This window comes from Kluyveromyces marxianus, chromosome 4, assembly GCF_001417885.1.
Source record: "Kluyveromyces marxianus DMKU3-1042 DNA, complete genome, chromosome 4".
In the NCBI taxonomy this organism is placed as follows: domain Eukaryota; kingdom Fungi; phylum Ascomycota; class Saccharomycetes; order Saccharomycetales; family Saccharomycetaceae; genus Kluyveromyces; species Kluyveromyces marxianus.
In genome coordinates this window covers 1,043-15,937 of record NC_036028.1, presented here as the reverse complement: position 1 = coordinate 15,937, position 14,895 = coordinate 1,043, and the positions used below count along the sequence as shown (strand labels likewise).

The 14,895-nt window shown below is 38.7% G+C and overlaps 6 protein-coding genes across 6 annotated transcripts; 2 read left to right on the top strand and 4 right to left on the bottom strand.

Moving 5' to 3' along the window:
- Positions 1 to 377: 377 nt before the first annotated feature.
- On the top strand, positions 378 to 1,907 carry KLMA_40006 (allantoate permease family MFS transporter; the record flags this gene model as incomplete). The annotated part of the gene is made up of 1 exon (XM_022819278.1): positions 378 to 1,907. The coding sequence occupies one exon, from the start codon at positions 378 to 380 to the stop codon at positions 1,905 to 1,907; it is 1,530 nt and encodes a 509-aa protein (XP_022675859.1).
- A 202-nt stretch (positions 1,908 to 2,109) lies between these two features.
- Positions 2,110 to 2,931, bottom strand: KLMA_40005 (UPF0317 protein C5H10.01; the record flags this gene model as incomplete). Its single annotated transcript, XM_022819277.1, has 1 exon — positions 2,110 to 2,931. The coding sequence occupies one exon, from the start codon at positions 2,929 to 2,931 to the stop codon at positions 2,110 to 2,112; it is 822 nt and encodes a 273-aa protein (XP_022675858.1).
- A 577-nt stretch (positions 2,932 to 3,508) lies between these two features.
- THI13 (NMT1/THI5 family protein) lies at positions 3,509 to 4,531 on the bottom strand (the record flags this gene model as incomplete). The annotated part of the gene is made up of 1 exon (XM_022819276.1): positions 3,509 to 4,531. The coding sequence occupies one exon, from the start codon at positions 4,529 to 4,531 to the stop codon at positions 3,509 to 3,511; it is 1,023 nt and encodes a 340-aa protein (XP_022675857.1).
- A 685-nt stretch (positions 4,532 to 5,216) lies between these two features.
- On the bottom strand, positions 5,217 to 6,668 carry KLMA_40003 (putative acid phosphatase; the record flags this gene model as incomplete). The annotated part of the gene is made up of 1 exon (XM_022819275.1): positions 5,217 to 6,668. One exon carries the CDS (start codon positions 6,666 to 6,668, stop codon positions 5,217 to 5,219), a length of 1,452 nt encoding a protein of 483 aa, XP_022675856.1.
- Positions 6,669 to 7,461: 793 nt separating this feature from the next.
- Positions 7,462 to 9,495, top strand: FET3 (iron transport multicopper oxidase FET5; the record flags this gene model as incomplete). The annotated part of the gene is made up of 1 exon (XM_022819273.1): positions 7,462 to 9,495. One exon carries the CDS (start codon positions 7,462 to 7,464, stop codon positions 9,493 to 9,495), a length of 2,034 nt encoding a protein of 677 aa, XP_022675855.1.
- Positions 9,496 to 11,603: 2,108 nt separating this feature from the next.
- Positions 11,604 to 13,979, bottom strand: TY2B-GR2 (reverse transcriptase; the record flags this gene model as incomplete). The annotated part of the gene is made up of 1 exon (XM_022819272.1): positions 11,604 to 13,979. One exon carries the CDS (start codon positions 13,977 to 13,979, stop codon positions 11,604 to 11,606), a length of 2,376 nt encoding a protein of 791 aa, XP_022675854.1.
- Positions 13,980 to 14,895: the final 916 nt, after the last annotated feature.

Sequence of the window (14,895 nt, the reverse complement as noted above, 5' to 3'; positions counted from 1 at the left end):
GAAATAGTGATCATTGGGGGGTTCCACTAACAGAATATCACAAACTTGCTATGTGTTACAAGGATCGGTGAATAAACGAAGTTATGCCCCGAACAAACGGTTTCTTTTTCTTTTAGCTAGAAATATGTTGTGCTTGAGGTTCAGCATTGTTGATGTGGAGATAAAAATTAGAGATAGAGAAATCTAAGGGAGAGCAGATCGCAGCTTATCCCATCATAATGAATTCAAAATATCGAAAGGTCAAGGAACGAACTATTCTCTAATAGAGGTAAAGATCTGTATATAAAGGAGCGATGACCTTAATATTGATCTAATGGTGCTATGAAGTCTGTTTTTTGCAGCGAACAACTGACGTAAGCTGCAAGAGTAAACAAGAGATGTCAGATCTCAGTGCAAGAAACGTGACGTCGTCAGAAGACAACTATGAAATGTCTAAAGGAAAGCCATCAGTGGCAATTCCTCAGGTAGAAGGTGAATCTGGAAGCATTGCTTCATTCTCACTGGAAGAGGAAGGTATCAATGATGAAAACTTGGAGATTGATCCAAAAGAGGAAGCTGCCTTTGTAAGGAAATTGGATACAAGGCTGCTACCAATGTTGACCTTCATGTACTTTTTATCATCATTGGATAGGTCTAATATTGGTAACGCTTATACTTCTGGTATGCGTGAGGACTTGAAGCTAACAAGTAAGCAATATTCCAATGCTGTGTCCGTTTTCTACTCTACTTATTTGGCTGCTGAATTGCCCACAACTTTAATTCTAAAGAAGACAAAGCCAAAGTATTACATGTCGACTCTAGTGTTTTGCTGGTCAATAATCACCCTTTGCAATGCATTCGTGCATTCTTATGGGAGTTTGTGCGCCTTGAGAGTTCTATTGGGTACTTTCGAAGGTGGGTTTTTCCCAGCTATGACCTTGATTATCAGTATAATGTATAAGAAGCAAGAACAGGGTAAACGTATTGCCTTCTTCTTCCTTGGATCAGCTATTTCGGGTGCTTTTGGTGGTTTGATTGCAACTGGATTGGCATCAATGAAGAAGACAGGTGGTCTCGAAGGCTGGAGATGGTTGTATATCATTGAAGGTTTAATTTCAGTGTGTGCTTCAGTTTGGCTTTTCCTAGAACTTCCAGCTGACTTCAACAACATACCTTACTTCAATGAAAGAGAGACTGAAATCTACAGGATTAGAAACAAACAACGTACTGCTTATATGGGCAATGAAAAGTTTGAGTGGAGTTATGTTTTTGATGCGCTAAAAGACTTTAAGACATATATCAGTTTTACTATCCAGTTTTGCCAAGATACAGTCCTTTATGGATTTAGTACTTTTGTAACAGCAATTTTGAAATTAGGGCTTGGATACACTTCTAGAGAGGCTCAGTACATGAGTGTCCCTGTCTATATTTTGGCGGGAATAGTTTTTATGATCTCCGCTTTTGTCAGCGATAGACTAAAAGTTAGGGCTCCAATTTTTATATGTTACAATCTCGTTGGGGCAATTGGTTATATTTTATTGCTAAGTGTCAGCAATAACTCTGTCAAATACTTCGCATGTTACCTTATCACGTTTTCCTTATACACTGGTACAGGGTTGAACATCGCATGGTTAACTAATAATGTGGCCCCTCATTATAAAAGGGCTACCGCTCTGGGACTCAACCAAACCTTAGGAAACGTCTCTGGTGCAGTTGCTGGCCAAATTTACACCAAAGCGCCATATACATTTGGTAACTCCTTCTCTTTAGGATGTATCGTGTTGTCAAACATTCTAGCTATTGGCCAAATAATCGTCTTAAAGACCATGAACAAAAAGCGCCAACGTATTATAGATGGAGAGATTGAAGATCCTTATAAAGGAGAGAGAAGGGGGGATCATGCACTGGACTTTAAATATTGCATTTAGCAGGAATAGTAAAGATCCGTAGAAGGTAGTTCTTTAAATTGAAAGGAAATTGGATTAAATCGAACTAAATTAAAGTAAACTAGATCTGATTTTATATTATTTATTAAAATATAACAAATTTTTAATATCTACTGTATCTTTACTTTGATTTAAAGGTAGAAAAGATTATCATATTTATAATGGTATATATATAGAGGTTAACTTACTCTTTCAACTTTGAATAATCATCATATGTTACATCAAGAACGAGCATACACCCAGGAGAATGTGAAATAACTTCAGTTTCTATAATGTCGCCCAAAGTCTCGACAGCTAATTGTGGTGTCACACCGCAGCCCCAAAAGACAGGAATTTCATCCTCTTGTATGTCAATAGGATCTCCATAATCCGGCGTGTTCAAATTGTGGATTCCAAGCCTGTTTGCACCGTCGTAACCCCAATCAATTGGTTCACCATGAGTAAGAGCATATTTGCTCGTCACTTTTCTAACAGTATCAATATCCTTCTTTTTATATGGGCGCATGCTAACGACATATGGACAGCCTACGAAAACCCCAGCTGGATCCATTATTTTACTAGTTTTGTACATAGTAACGTTGGTGCCTCTAATCATGTTTTTAGGGGGCAGGCCTGCCTCAATTAAAGCACCTTCAAACGAATAAGAGCAACCTATTAAAAATCCAACATAGCCGTCCTGCCATTGCTTCAAGCAATTATTAGCAGTCCCTTGCAATTTTCCCTTATGGTAAATACAGTATTGTGGGAAATCTGTCCTAATATCAAAGCCATTCTTTGAATTATTTGTTATCAAAAGTTCATTGTCTAAAGCTGTCGGTCCTCCAACTGTTCTACCAATTAATGGGCAAGGGACAGGATTTCTTTTGCAAAGAGCATAGAAATCTTCAGCCACGGAGCTTGGAAGAATTATTAGATTTGCTTGCATATACCCTGGCGCTAACCCAGAAGTGTGTGTTGTCAAAATCTCTTTGCGACATTGCAAACGTATATCCTCCGGCGTGCTCATTCTTAGTGCATTGAGCCCCTTTAGTTTAAGATCATGTTGGAGCTAATGTAAAACTTTTGACATTGGGCTATTTATCTGTATTTTATGGCTGCTTAATTATTCGAGGGTTCTTATTTTACTGGTTCGGTGATTTGTGATTTGGATATGCCGACCAATTTGTTGATAGATCTGGGAGATAAAGAGTAATATTCAAAATAAAAAACTATACAAAAAAAAAGAAGGAGAGAAGGAAGCAAGCCTCTCAATCACAGGCAGTTTACGTTTAATTGCGCTTAAAGTAACCATCTGTATTTTTTAAGGAAACTAGTAAAGAAATTAAAATACGCATGAAGATCAGTGGCTTTAAGGTATCTTATGGTTTACGAGTCTTTCCTTTACTTTCTCATTTTTGATGTTGAAATCCTTTATTTCATCACCTATCTTGAAAAAAAAAAAAAAGACAACTTCATCAGTAGAAATAGAACTAAACCTAAAAAAGGGTTCAATGAACTAATAAATCAATGCCCATTAAAAAAAAAGACGGCATGTAACATGGGGATTCGGAAGAATAAAACTTTGTTCAGAAGGGTTTTTTCTTTCATGGGATAGATACCCTTTTGAAAAAGCCGCCTTGGTCTCTGCATGATTCTTGATGCGCCTTAATTATCTTTTGTGCTTCTAATGGATCATCAACCTCCTTTGGTTCTGGCCAAGACAAATATTCATTTGTGTAGTTGGACACAAAGTCTGGAGGAAGAATATCTAATCTCTTACCATAAGCAGTCACCTTTTTCCAGTCACGATGAACGTTGTACAAAGAGGAAGAGAAGTAGGCGTAGCATCTTTGGAACTGCTTGTAACTCAATTCATTGTTCAATTGAGGTTTGAAGTCTACGTAGTCTTTCCAAGCTTTAACAGGATCTTGAATCATCAAGGTAGTTGCCTTCTTGATGGCGTTCAAGAACTTTCTAACTTTCTCTGGGTTCTCTGCCAAGAATTTGTCATTACAGATGTAAAGAACAGTACAGAAACAACAACATCCCAAACAAGCGAGCTCATCAATTCTCAACATCTTGGCTAACTTTGGATCTTTACCTTGTTTCTTTAAATGTTCTTCCAATTCCACTTGTTGCATACATTCAATACCGACACCAGCGTCAATTTTACCTTCAATGATATATTTTGCAACATTCATACCACATCTGACGGCTTCATAGTCAGATGGAGTCATACCATAATGCTTTGTCAACTCGTCAATTTGTATCTTACCGAATTCACCGACATAACCAATTCTCTTTCCCTTTAGAGATTTGAAATCTGTGGTGATACCATTACCTTCTAGGTACAGAACACCAGTGAAAGGTTCATCCAACAAAGATGCAACAGAAGTGACATTATAGCCACGGGCTTTTGCTGCCAAAGTATGAATCATTGCTTTAAGACCCATGTCAACCTTACCAGAGCCAATTAGTTCAGTGACATCTGAAGGGTTACTAGGTTCCAAGATTGCGACGTCAATACCCTCTTCTTTGAAGTAACCATGCAAAGAAGCCAAATAAATTGGGACATGATATGGGGCAGCTTGCCAGTTCAATAAGAAAGTAATTTTATCAGAGGACATCGTAATTTTGTTTTTCGTTAGGGTTGAAAGTAATAGTGTTTGGTTATTTTGCTTATTCAATCATTCAATCATCTAAAATATAACGAGAAAGAACTACGACAAAGTCTTTTATGAGAAAAATAACCGTCTTTTATACCATGAGGAGTGATTGCTTCAAGAAACGTGGATTATAACTAATGGTTCTATCCTTTCCATAAATTAAAATTTGATTCAACTATACAATTTAGGTGTCTATGCGTTAAAGTTACCAATGTCAGAATTTTTCTTGAAAAAATCGTCCTAATATTGCCTATAAGATATGCAACTGAAAGAACACATTAAGAATTCCAGCTCCATGATGAAAAAAGGTTAAAATATTAACATGCATATAGATTGAGCAAATAAATTACAGTCCAGCCTATGGTATAACAAAAATCCTTGCAGACCGTTTTAAGACTTATGAAACATATCTTTTCAAAATTTATCGGTGCATTGACTAACATTTAAGAACAGACTGAATTCAAAGGATATAATAAATAGATAAATAAATAAGTAAATAAATAAATAAATAAATAATAAATAGCACTACTACTCAAGTAGTACTGTAGAGTTTTAGTATTTTCGGTCCATATTTTTTAAAATTTTTGTTGGACTAGAGGCAAAAGCTTTTTTACCATTCAAAGAGTCTATTACCATGTTACAATTCTTAGATAACCATAGCACACAACAAAGCTAAAAGAGTACCCATTGAAATGGAGTTGATAGTGCTTGCTGCACCCTTAGATGTCTTTGTTTTAGAGGTGGAGTTACCTGAAGAGTTCTTTGAGGAGTTAGAGGAAGCAGCCCCAGTAGGAGTGGCAGAAGAGTCAGCTCCAGAAGTTTGCTTTTCTGAGTCATCTGCACCACTGGTAACCAAAGTAGCAGCATCTGTGAAACTACCAGAAACAGTAGTTGTGGTAGCGGTGAAGTAACTTGCGGAGACTTGAGAGGAATATTCATCGGCCCAGACCTTCTTAATAGAGTCCAAGATTGGCTTACCATTTCTGTTCAAAGCGGTAACATTTGGAGCTGGCAAAGGAATTGTGTCGTCGTTCAAGTAACCGATGTAGGTTTCATTGTTCAACATATATCTTGTGTCAACTTCAACGTTAGTGATGTTGGTAGCGTTTGCGACAATTTGCAAAACGTTTGCATCAACGTCATGTCTACCTAAATGAGGCAAGTTCCAGTTAGCCTCAACAGTAGCCAATTGAGAGTAATGGTCATAGAATGTATCGTCAGAAGTACCCTTCAAGTGGTCTGGGATAACACCACCTAATAAGATAGAGAAAACCTTGTTCTTGATACCATAGGTTTCGTTTTCATCAAAAGTTAACAAGACTAAAGTATCCTTCATGAAGTAATCATCACTCAACAATGGTTGCAAGAAAGATTTAGACCAGTCACCGGCAACCTTGATATTCGAATCATGACCATCATTGGTCATGTTTGGAGTAATGAAAGCATATTGTGGTAGAGTCTTGTTCTTCAAGTCAGTGTTGAAGTCCTCAAAACTCTTAATGTTAGCCAAACGTGACTTGTCGGAAATAACGTTATCGAATAAAATCAATGGGTTGTGCTTTCTCACATAGTCGTTGGCGAAGGTTTCCTGGTTAGAGTAGTTGAAGCCCTGGAAACCAGTGTATGGAATATGTTCTTGATATTCTGCCCAAGAAATGTTCTTGGTATCTAACAAATCAACGATGTTGGAGACATTCGATGGCATGGAGATGAACCTGTCATCATCCAAGGCAAAGTAGTCACCAGCAACAGAGGCCAAGTAGTTTGGTTCAGAAGGGTGAGTCAAAGACCAGTAGTTAGTCAAAGAAATACCTTGCTTTGCCAACCATGCGAGTGATTCATCTTCAGCCGCTTTGTCATAATCTGTGTTTTCCAAGAAGATGACGTAAAAACGGTTGACAGCCGCACCCTTTACGTCCGAAGTTCTGTGAGCGGTGACAGCAGAAGAAGCAGCAGCCTGAATCTCACTCAAGCTAGGGTCAAGTTCAGAATAAGTTCTTGGCGTTGGGGTGCTAGAAGTAGAGTTGTCTGCTTCAACACCTGCAATTTTCAACGCAAGGGCACCTAAGGCTCCAAGGGTCAAACCACTGTATCTCATTGAACGTTCTTGTTGTCTTGTTGTAGTCGGCTTTCTAAGACAAAAAGGAAAAGAAAAAAATAATAATACAGAAAAAGGTATGTATATCTGAACTTCTAATCTACAAGACAATCCGCTCACTAATCAGGATCAGTATCGGCTCTTCAAATGATTCAAATGTACCCTAGATTTATATCAAGGGATGTTGTTCGGAAAGATCCTTCGCACGTGCTACATAAAGATTCTCTATTTGCCTGAAAATCTTGTGGAAACGCATATTGAATTCCCACAATTACCCACATGCTCTAAATTTTGGTTGCATACCTGTATGTATCAAATATACCACATGTTATGAGTGGCATAACCATGCGTGGGCATCTGTTATGAAAGACTATTTTATTCAAGTCTTTGTTGCAATCGAAATTATTGAGGCACGTTTTTCTTGATGCCTGTTAGAAAAACTTGTAGCAGCGTAAAGAAATTTCCTTTATTTTATTCGTGTTGCCAAGGATTTCTCTTTGAACCGTAGAGCTCGGCACTTTTGTTCTATCCCCTTGTATGACATGATGCGATTGCAGCACTTTTGTATCGTCACCAAACAGCTATGTTAAAGCTGTAAACGGAGATGAACCCTATCATAAGATCGTGGTGATTTACAAAGGCATGTGCATGTATGCCTATGTACATATATATTAACACCTGCAATGTTTGTCACTTTGTCTAGGTCGCTAATTGGTTAGAATAGTGGATGTATTCAAGAGGGTCTCCTGAATAGTAGGCAGAAAGTCCAAATAGAGATAATCCACAAACTATTATGGCGGATAGTGGAAAGTTTCATAGGCTCTGGAATCTGTATGAAAAGATCAAAACAAGGGAGTCTGATATTGATTTGGAAGATCAAGTTGGTGTCAGCGACCATAAAGCAGGGGATACAAAACCTATAGAATCCCAAAGCTTCATTTCTAAACATTTGCGTAAAATTTTGTTTGTAACTAGTTTTCTCGCATGCTGTCTCATAGTTGGATTCATATACGGGTTTGAATGGAACAGAGGGATAAACAATGGAGTTAACCAGAACTCTGCGGAAGAGATATCAAAACCATCCTGGCGGCTTGATACGCAAAAGAATTATACTGTCGATTCTTCAGTATGGCGGGCTCAAAAAGGACATCAAAATCGACACTATTTCTTTAACATTTCTAAGCTTGTCGAAGTTGCCCCTGATGGTATTAAACGTAACCTAACAGTTATAAACGGTCAATATCCAGGTCCTCTTATTGAGGCCAATGCTGGTGATACCTTATTTATTCACGTCAATAACTTGATGGAGGATGAGCCAACCACAATTCATTGTCATGGTCTCTTATTTAACCATGAAAATAATTATTATGATGGTGCATCATCTATTAACCAGTGTCCAATTTCCCCAGGTCACAATTTCACGTATATTATCGAACTGGACGAGAAACAGTGGGGTACATATTGGTATCACTCACATTATGGAGCACAGTATGCGGATGGGGTTTTTGGTCCCCTCGTGATCCATTCAGAGGAGGAGGACCAATTGCTTGGCTCAGAGTCTAAGTATGACGCGGAAATGGTCATTATGGTAAACGATTATTATCATGATATTGCGAATAACTATTTGGCAGATTATCTGGCTCCCAATAACGAAAACAATGAACCAAGTCCCGATGATGGGTTGATACAAGGAGCAAACAATTTCAAATACGATGCAGCAACTTATATCGTGCCAAACGGAGAGACCAAAGAACATGATGGTGAGGTCTACGATGCCACAGAGGCCAAATATCCTGTAATGACTTTGGATAAGAATAAAAATTACCGAATAAGGTTGATTAATGCTGGGTTTTTCCTTCCTTTTAGTTTTTCAATAGACGAACATCATTTGTCCATTATAGAGACCGACGGTGCTAATGTGGCACCTACTACTGTAGAGACGATCGAAATGTCTGTTGCTCAACGATACTCATTTATTCTAAAAAAGGATTCCGATAACAGCGATTTCTTCTCGCTAAGAGTATATTTCAATGCTTTCTGCATGGCGGTCGATAATCCAAATTTCAATCCGCAAATACGTGGAATTATATCATATGATAAGTCTGCTTCTACAAAGAATAACACGATTGACAGTGTAAATAGTGTCGCTTGGCCATATAACGGTGGTGACCCTCGTTGTCGAGATATGGACCAGAAAACATTCCACAGCGTGAATGAAAAGGTTCCTAAGGTTGTGAATAATACTAACAGGCCTGATAGAATAGTTAAACTTGACGTTTCTTTCTTCATCAAAGAAAGGCAATTAGACAGAGGATATTTTAATGATATGACATGGAAACCACTTCCAGACACTGAGAATACCCTAACACATCTGGCTTTCAACAAGTCTTCTTTGAGGGGGGATTTCGGTGAATTAGAAAGCAAAAACAATAACCAGTATCTAATTAATCTAGACAAAAGAGGAGAAATTGTCGACTTCGTTATTAACAATTATGATGATGGTTCGCATCCATTTCATATGCATGGATATAAATTTTGGTTAGTTGGAAGCAGTGATAGAGGCTATTTCAAGGAATCTTATTATGAGGAAGATAGCCTCGGTTTAATGAACTTTGACGACGCAGTCCAAAGAGACACTATAAATATCTCAGGATATGGCTGGGCAGTAATAAGAATCATAGTAGATAATCCTGGTGTCTGGCCTTTCCATTGTCACATTGGATGGCACATGGAGAGCGGACTCTTACTGCAATTAAATTCATTGGAGAATGAATATACTAGTTGGAACCATTTCCCACAAGAATGGAAAGATCTTTGTACTACCTAATTATTTGTGAGTAGAACATAGCATTAATGCCACAGTATTTATTTATTGGACTCAACGTAATGTATCCCAAAGTTTCGCTAAATCAAACAGCATATTTAGTCGGAGTTTTTCCGGAAGCGCCCAAGTTTCTTCAAGAATCTTTTGCATGGACAATATCGAATTCTGGTTGAAAGTTGGGGGTAAATTATGTAAACCGCCGAGAATCTTCTCTCGATGACTAGTCTCCAGAGTAAAAAACCCTGATAGGAACAAAGGACAGGGGAGCAAAACCCAATACCTAGATACTTTTGGTAAAGACTCAATAACTGTTATTATTTCTAATATAGAACTCGTTACGTTCTCAGAACGAAGTTCCCAATTTTGGTAATGCTTAATTGCCCCGATTAGTAAGAGACTCACTCTCCAGACTAATTTGCTAACTGCAACACTTCTTTTCACGGCATCTAAAATATCTTGAGGTTGTTTCCTTAAGACAACGGTTGGGAAAGATGGTGTGTAGAATTTCGAGGTTCTTTCCAATTGACAAAAACGTTCTTGAAACACACTTTTGTTGTCCAAAGGCATTGCTAAGCGTGATAAATAACAGGCTTTAGATAGCATTTCGAAAGCACCCATTGAAGCTCCAAAAAGTGGATTTTTGTCCCATTCATAGTCTCTGTTGTAAACGGAAGTTTGAAGTACTTTATTCATTTCTTCAAACAATGTAAAAGGATCTGGGATATCCATGACATTCGTTGTAAAGGGAATCGTAACAGAAAAGTTGTACATGAAACTCTCGAGCAATAATTTTTCAAAAGGTTTTATAATTGTATTCGAAGAACTCTCCAAAAGTATTTCTGAACCGATCTTTTTCGCAGCCGAACTTTCGTATTGATTCAATTTGGCTTCGTCTTCTGCTGAATGTGATGCAGGAGATAACGAGAGATCATATCTTTTATCTATCAATTTATAGATATATGATAGCCATTGGTTTTTTCTCTTAGTGTTGGCTTTTGCTGCTATGGACTCGCGTACACAAAGAACAATTGCGGGCGGAAGAAGAGTCTCATACTTTTGTTTATCAGTGATAGCTTTATTAAAGTAATTATCAAATAGAGCTGACGTGCTCTCATACAGAGATTGTGATAACTTTGAGTATTTTTTGGGGTTAACAATTTCTAAGTAGGTTGCACCACAACAAAGAAACGCCTCTTTAAGGACTGCGTTTTTTTGAGTCTGTTGTACAATATAACTGTTACCTTCTTCGCACAATGAATTTAGATCTTGTGTTAAGAGATTCGGAAGAAATAAATCAACACATAAATGAAAAAGAAAATTTTCATCAACACTTGTTTTGCTCTCCGAATTATTACTATAATCTTTTAGCTCATCCGGAGCCTTTTTCTTATCGGTAGCCTTTGCAATTCGTGAAGTTTTCTCTTTATATTTCAAAACACTTAATTTATTATTCAGTATGATAGTGTCAGGCCATTTGCATTCCAGATTATTCGCAACACATTTAAAACACCTGGGTTTTTCCTCAGTACATTTCTTCCTTCTCTTTCTACAGGTCAGACATCCGGTCTTTGTGCGCTTTTCTCGTTGCGTTATATCAGACCGATCTTTGCAAAGCTTACTTGCTCGAACTCTCATTCTATAATTCTAGGAAGTCCTCTTCCTTTCCTGACGGTAATCCATAACATGAGCATAACTAAAGAAAGAATTGTTGGACTGGATATTCCTCAGTATCGGTAGTAGGGACCTTAGAAGGGGCGTTAGTAGAAATAATGTCGTTGGATGCCATTTTGACTTGAAGCTGTTGGATTAATTAATTGGTAATTGATTTGTTGGATTCACTAGATAAGTAAGTATTTACTGTTGTTCTCCTTGGTTTCTTCTGACTTGACTTATAATTGGATAGTAAGTAAGTTGTCAATTCGAAAGTGGGAATTGGATGAAGAAACCTTCTACTTATATACTTTTTGGAACCAATTCAATTATCAAATGCTTTAGCCTTGATCCTAGTATATCTAGGCTTTAGCCTTAGCTTTTATAGTTGGTATAATATCTGGCGCCCTAGACAACGTCGTAGGACGTCCAGGATCAATACACCCCCTACTAGGAGAAAGCTATTGTATCCAGTCCTCTGTGAGAAGTTTGAATAGCTTCACGGATAGGGGTTTGGTTAAAATGTCAGCATTGTTTTCTTTTGTGGGGATGTATTCGAGTGTAAGTCCGAGATCATCGCACTCATCTCTTATCCTCATTGCCCTACTACCAATGTGTTTCTTGAGGCATGCTGAGTCATCCGTGCCGTTTATTATTGCCATTGATGGTTGACTGTCTGTTTTAACTTTCACTGTTACTTTTGTGTCTTGTAACTTGTTCACTAGGTGTTCTAAACCACGTAGTATTGGCAGGCTTTGACTGATTGCGTATATCTCGGCTTCTGTGGACGAGATACAAGTCAACTTGATTTTTCTTGATTTTGCTGCTATGGGCTTGTTGTTTCTCAGGAAAAGAGTTCCTGATTGTGATTTGAAATCTTGGTTCCCTGCAAATGCTGCATCTGATACAGCCGTAACATTGTTTTCCTTGGGACCAGAATAATGCCAAACTAGTTTCTTATCTCTTGTATCCCACAAGTATTGGCATAATTGTGCAGCCCTGTCTAGGACCTTGGCGCTGGGGTACAGTTGATGTTGTGCTAAGATGTTCACGTAGTACAAGATGTCAAACCGGAACTTATGTCCTACGTAGGACGCTAGTCCCACTATTTTTTGCAGGTGTTTAACTTTGCTTTTGTATTCTCTTTCGTTTAATGTCAGTTCCTTTCCTGAGAAAATGTAGTCTCCAGGCACCCCCGGAACCTTCCTGATTTTAGTGTTTGGGAGTAGGGGTATTCCCAGTTGTGGCAGCTTGTCCTCTAGAGACTTCTGCATTCCGAACTTCATGTATTCTTTTTTCTTATACTCTAATTCTATGCCCAAAATGTCATACTCGTTTACTCCATCTTCTGGCCTGTGTGAACCATCATTTACAATCTTTGTATCAAATCTCTTAGATAGCTTTGATATGAATTTCTTGATATATTTGACGTCGTTTCCTACAACCAGCATGTCATCGACAAAAAGACATATGATAAGTTTCAGCGGTTCTTTGTCTCTAAAAACGCACTTCCACATTCTATCTTCAAACAGGTCACATTTCTTAATTAGGAACGATCTGATTAGTTCGTACCAATTTGCTCCACTCTGTTTTAGCCCATAGAGTGATTTATTTAGTCTTAGTACCTTGTTCTTGGCATTCATGTGTGGTGGTGCTCTAATGTACAATTCTTCCTTAAGGTCAGCGTAGAGGTAAGCTGATGAGATGTCAAGTTGGAATGCGGTCAGGTTGTAGTCTAGTGTCAGTGCTAAGACTGTCATGAGAGCTAGGTTGTCCACTGTATTTGCCTTTAATTCCGTGTCATACGTATCTGCGGCTTGTTGGTCTCCTCTAGCGACTAGTCTGCACTTTTTGGAATTATCTCTTTTAGTGGTGAAAATGAACATTGAGTTTAGGATCTTCTTCTTAGGGAGAGTTGAGGCATCTATTAATTCTTCGTTCCAAGTGTTCATTTTGGTTAGCTGTGCTATTTCCTTCTGGTATGCCTTTTGGAAAGCATCCTTCTCTTCTTCGTTTCTGTTCCGAGATATTGCCTGCGAGTAGTTTAGGGACATATTGAGTGGAATTACATTCACTGGTTTTAGGACCGCGTTAACATAGTTCACACGTTGTATTTTTCTTCCTTTCTGAGGTGACTCGTCAGATGATCCGTCTGAATCTGAGTCTGACTCGTAGTCACCCCCGGAATCGCAACTATCTTGGTTAGATTCACGATAGCGGGCACGTGATCTCGGTCTTTTCTGTGTTAACATGAATGGATCTTCTTCGATCGATCTGAACACCTCTTCTAAAGTTGGTCCATTGTTATTTTCTGTATTATCTCCACCCCCGTACAAAGAATCCAAATCTGCTTCAGCAGTTCTTGCGTCTTTGTGCTTGTTTCCATTGAAAATAGGTATGGACTTGAGTCTGTTGTCGACTGACTCATCGCCGGACTCATCGCATGACTCTTCGCCTGACTCTTCGCCTGACTCTTCGCCTGACTCTTCGCCTGACTCTTCGCCTGACCCTTCGCCTGACTGGTCCGAGTTATCATTTGGAGGGTTAGAGTTTTCGTTAGTTTCTAATGGTAGAACATTATCTTGTTCAATGTTCGTTGTTTCTGGTACCGCGGTATCGGGTTCCGGAACAGATTCATGGTTTAGTGCCAGTAGATCTGTATCTTCTGGGATGTAATTATTTATGTTAGATTCTCCAAATAAGTCGTCGAGGTCTGTCCCATATAAAGGTGGGGGAGAGTCCTCGACAGGAGATGGTGGTTCCATTGGTGGAACGCGTCTAATCGGGGCTGGTGTTGGTACTATCTGTTCCTCACCCCCGGAATATGGAGGGGACATGGGGTCTCCATCATCATTGAATGATTGGTCCGATGAGTCTGAATCGTTTTCTGATTCGTCTGTGGGGAACAGTTCGTCCTCGCTACTGGACGACTCAGGTGGTACGGAATCACCCCCGTAATGCAGACCAAAGCTATCTGTTGGACTGGATATTCCTCAGTATCGGTAGTAGGGACCTTAGAAGGGGCGTTAGTAGAAATAATGTCGTTGGATGCCATTTTGACTTGAAGCTGTTGGATTAATTAATTGGTAATTGATTTGTTGGATTCACTAGATAAGTAAGTATTTACTGTTGTTCTCCTTGGTTTCTTCTGACTTGACTTATAATTGGATAGTAAGTAAGTTGTCAATTCGAAAGTGGGAATTGGATGAAGAAACCTTCTACTTATATACTTTTTGGAACCAATTCAATTATCAAATGCTTTAGCCTTGATCCTAGTATATCTAGGCTTTAGCCTTAGCTTTTATAGTTGGTATAATATCTGGCGCCCTAGACAACGTCGTAGGACGTCCAGGATCAATAAAAGACAGTAAGTAAGGTTGGGTTAGGGAGAGACAAACATCCGGGTAACAGTAGAAACATAGGTTGAGGAAGTGGATGTGAGATGAAGTTTGATGGCAAGAGGAGCAAGATTGGTCAAGGCAGTCAAAGTGTATGAAAATGGAAGTGCGGGTAATATGGGAAACTGTGGGCACGACAGGTCAGGTGGACAGATGAGGGACACATAAGGGACAAAGGAAGACCAAGGAGGATAGTCAGAAACCGTTGCACAAAGAGGAAGCTAGGAAAAGAAACGTGTATCGAAAACACTTACCGTAATAGGAAATGGGATACAAGAAATACAGGAAGCTGGAATGGCAGGTGGAAAAAAACAAAGGAGAATGCAGGAGAGTGTAAAAAGAATGTAATGTTGCA